The sequence below is a fragment of the Symphalangus syndactylus genome, chromosome 1 (assembly GCF_028878055.3).
Source record: "Symphalangus syndactylus isolate Jambi chromosome 1, NHGRI_mSymSyn1-v2.1_pri, whole genome shotgun sequence".
NCBI lineage: Eukaryota > Metazoa > Chordata > Mammalia > Primates > Hylobatidae > Symphalangus > Symphalangus syndactylus.
This window is the reverse complement of record NC_072423.2, coordinates 85,486,133-85,489,808: the sequence shown is the minus strand read 5'-3', so window position 1 is coordinate 85,489,808 and position 3,676 is coordinate 85,486,133. Positions and strand designations below refer to the sequence as shown.

General features: G+C 36.4%; 1 protein-coding gene across 1 annotated transcript; it reads right to left on the bottom strand.

Moving 5' to 3' along the window:
• Positions 1 to 1,524: 1,524 nt before the first annotated feature.
• LOC129490106 (olfactory receptor 5AK2) lies at positions 1,525 to 2,454 on the bottom strand. Its single transcript, XM_055293582.1, has one exon. The coding sequence runs from the start codon at positions 2,452 to 2,454 to the stop codon at positions 1,525 to 1,527; it is 930 nt and encodes a 309-aa protein (XP_055149557.1).
• Between the last annotated feature and the right edge of the window lie 1,222 nt (positions 2,455 to 3,676).

Here is a 3,676-nt window from a genome sequence, read left to right as displayed (position 1 = left end):
TCTCTTACCTCATTGGTTTGCTTAGGACTTCTGGAAGTATCTTGAAGAGCAGTGCTGAGAGTGGGCATCCTTGTCTTGTGCCAGTTCTCAAAGGGGAATGCTTTCGGTTTTTGCCCATTCATGATGTGGGCTGTGAATTTGGCATAGCTGGCATTTATTTTGAGGTATGTTGCTTTGATCCCTATTTTGTTGAGAATTTTTACTATAAAAGAAGGTAACATTTTATTGAAGGCTTCTTCTGCATCTATTGAGATCATATCGTTTTTGTTTTAAATGCTGTTTAGGTAGTGAATAACATTTTGTGATTTGCACATTTTCAACCAATCTTGCATCCAAAGAATGAAGCCTACTTGATCATGGTGAATTAACTTTTTGATGTGCTGTTGAATTTGGTTTGCTAGTATTTCATTGATGGTTTTGCATCTATGTTTATCAAGAATACTGGCTTGCAGTTTTCTTTTTTCATTGTGTCTTTGTCAGATTTTTGTATCAGGCTGATACTAGTTTCATAGAATGAGTTGCAGAAGAGTCCCTCCTCCTCAATTTTTTCAAATAGTTTCACTAGAATTGGCCCCAGCTCTTCTTTTTTTCTTTTTTTTTTTTTTTTTTTTTTTTTAGACGGAGTCTCGCTCTGTCGCCCAGGCTGGAGTGCAGTGGCGCTATCTCGGCTCACTGCAAGCTCCGCCTCCTGGGTTCACGCCATTCTCCTGCCTCAGCCTCTCCGAGTAGCTGGGACTACAGGCGCCCGCCACCACGCCCGGCTAATTTTTTTGTATTTTTAGTACAGACGGGGTTTCACCGTGGTCTCGATCTCCTGACCTCGTGATCCGCCCGCCTCGGCCTCCCAAAGTGCTGGGATTACAAGCGTGAGCCACCGCGCCCGGCCCCCAGCTCTTCTTTTTACATCTGATAGAATTTGACAGCAAATTCGTCTGGTCTGGGATCTTTTTTTTTTTTTGGTTGGTAGGTTTTTTTTAGTAGAGATTCAATTTCAAAACTTGGTATTGGTTGGCTCAGGGTTTCAGTGTCTTTCTGATAAAATCTTGAGAGGCTGTATGTTCCCAGGAATTCATCCATTTTTCTCTATATTTTCCAGTTTATTTGCATGGAAGTGTTCATAATAGTCTCTACGTATTTTTTTGTATTTCTGTGGGATTGGTTGTAATGTCACCTTTGTTCTTTCTGGCTGTGCTTATTTAGATATTCCCTCTTTTCTCTTTGTGAATCTGGCTAGCAGCCTACCAATCTTATTTATACTTCCAAGAAACCAAATTTTGGTTTCATTAAATTTTCGTATAAATATTTGGGTCTCAATTTTGTTCAGTTCTGTTCTGATTTTAGTTATTTTTTTCTTCTGTTAGCTTTGGGATTGGTTGGCTCTTGTATTTTAAATTCCTTTAGAGATGATGTTAGATTATTAATTTGACATCTTTCTACATATTCCTTATTGTAGAAAAATTAAATTTTGGCAGAACAGCTACATTGGATGATTTGTCGAGCTGAATGTTAACAACTGGGGCTGATTTAAAAGAACTTTTTCCCTATCACTTTTAAAGCTTCTTTTACTTCCTTATTTCTCAAGCTATAGATTAAAGGATTTAACATGGGAATAATTGTGCCATAAAATATAGAGGCCACTTTCATACTTTCCTGGGAATTATTAGAATGAGACTGCAAATACATGTAAGAGAGGGCCCCATAGAAAATGGTGACTGCTGTCAGGTGGGAGGCACATGTTGAGAAGGATTTTTTTCTCCCTACAGTAGAAGACATCTTCATGATGGTGGCCATGATGTAGATGTAGGAAAAGATGACGACCAACCCAGTGAACATCAAGTTAAATCCCACAAAGACAACAAGTAGCATGATGTTGATGTCAATATTGGAGCATGAAAGAGCAAGAATAGGGGGACCATCACAGAAAAAGTGATTGATGCTATTGGACTGGCAGAAGGACAGTGAAAATGTAAAACCTGTTTGTATAGAGGCATTTATTGAGCCCATGATGTATGAACCAGCTACCAAATGGATGCAGACTGTTCGGGACATGATTACAGTATAGTGAAGGGGCTTACAGATGGCAACATAACGATCCACTGCCATCATAGCCAGGAGATAACAGTCACTTGTTGCCATTGTTGCATAAACCAATAATTGTATCACACAGCCCTGAAATGATATTAAATTCTTTTCTTTTGTGAAGCTTTGGAGCATCTTGGGAGTGATAGCAGAAGTGTAACAGATATCAACAAAAGCCAAATGTTGTAGAAAAAAGTACATGGGTGTTTGAAATCTGGAATCTGTGTTGATGAGTAAGATTATTCCAGTATTACCCATTATGGAGGTCACATAGATGAGAAGGAATACAATGAAGAGGATACACCAAAACTCATGCTGGGCACGAAATCCCAGAAGATAGAATTCAGTCACTTCAGTGCTGTTTCCTAGTGTCATGGCTACTAAAAGTCTAGAAATGACCAAGAGAAGGACCCAGAAAAGAAGGGAAATCTTTGAGATTTCTTGCAATGAAATGGCTCTGTATTTCAAGTCACTTTTTTCAATTTGTATTTTTACGACAAATACAATAGTGCTATTCATTTTCAAATTTAAAAAAGTATTTATAATCATCAAGTAAAGAGTGATTTACTTGATGTAAGATGAAATGGATTCATCTTCACAATTGAAGGAGATTGTCTTAGAAGTAGCATAACTCCTAAGGTGTGTAGTTCTTAGAAACATAGATTAACAATTTTCCACTATATTAAACAACTATCCATATTTTTAAAATAATTCTAAAATGTAATTTTTTACCTTCTTAGAAGCTTATAATTGTTCACAGCCACTTGCCATTTTAATTTTGGTTCCAGCTTTGGAAATTAGTAGAATTAATTAGACAGAATTTTTTTGAAATGTGTTCATGGTTCACATATGTTTGAAGGCTTCAACGTGTCTTTGTATTAGTATCCCTAGAATGCATCTCTCATCTAGGTGATATTCTTTACAAGCAAAATAACCTCGTTATGTAATGGATGCCTGAGAAATAGCCTTACATTTTCTATTACTTTTTTTTTCAATTCTGTAGTTGAGGAACAAGAAACAATTCTCTTCGTTTTAACATCTAACAAGGACTGAAGTATAGTAAGTTCGTATAAGTTTCTTCCTAGGGTAAATTTTCTGTAAAATGAAAGAAATACAGTTCTTTCAAGGAGTGTTCCTTTTATTGGGATAAATCCTTATTAGAGGAAGGTAGAATAGGCCAGAGGTCTACTTAAGCTAGAATTTTGATAGAATAATGACATTCATCTATCAATTTGACTTTGATCATCTGGATTGAAATAAAATAATATGAAATTGTGGGGATGCTTTTCAGAAGCTAACAAAAGTAGTACAAGCCCCCACCCCCAATTTCACACAGAATTTATACATTTCTATGTTTATATTGAGTTAGTGGTTGGTTGAATCAATATGAAATATTTTATTTCATCTATGTCGAAGGTGTTTTCTAATCAAATGAGTGCTACAAAGAAAATGGCCAGCTGCCTAAACATTTTTTAAAACTTTTATTTTATGTTGGGGGGTACATGTGAAGGTTTGTTACATGGGTAAACTCACGTCATGGGAATTTTCCCAAGCATTTTAAACATGCTTAATATATGAATAGTGCTGGATTTCTCAG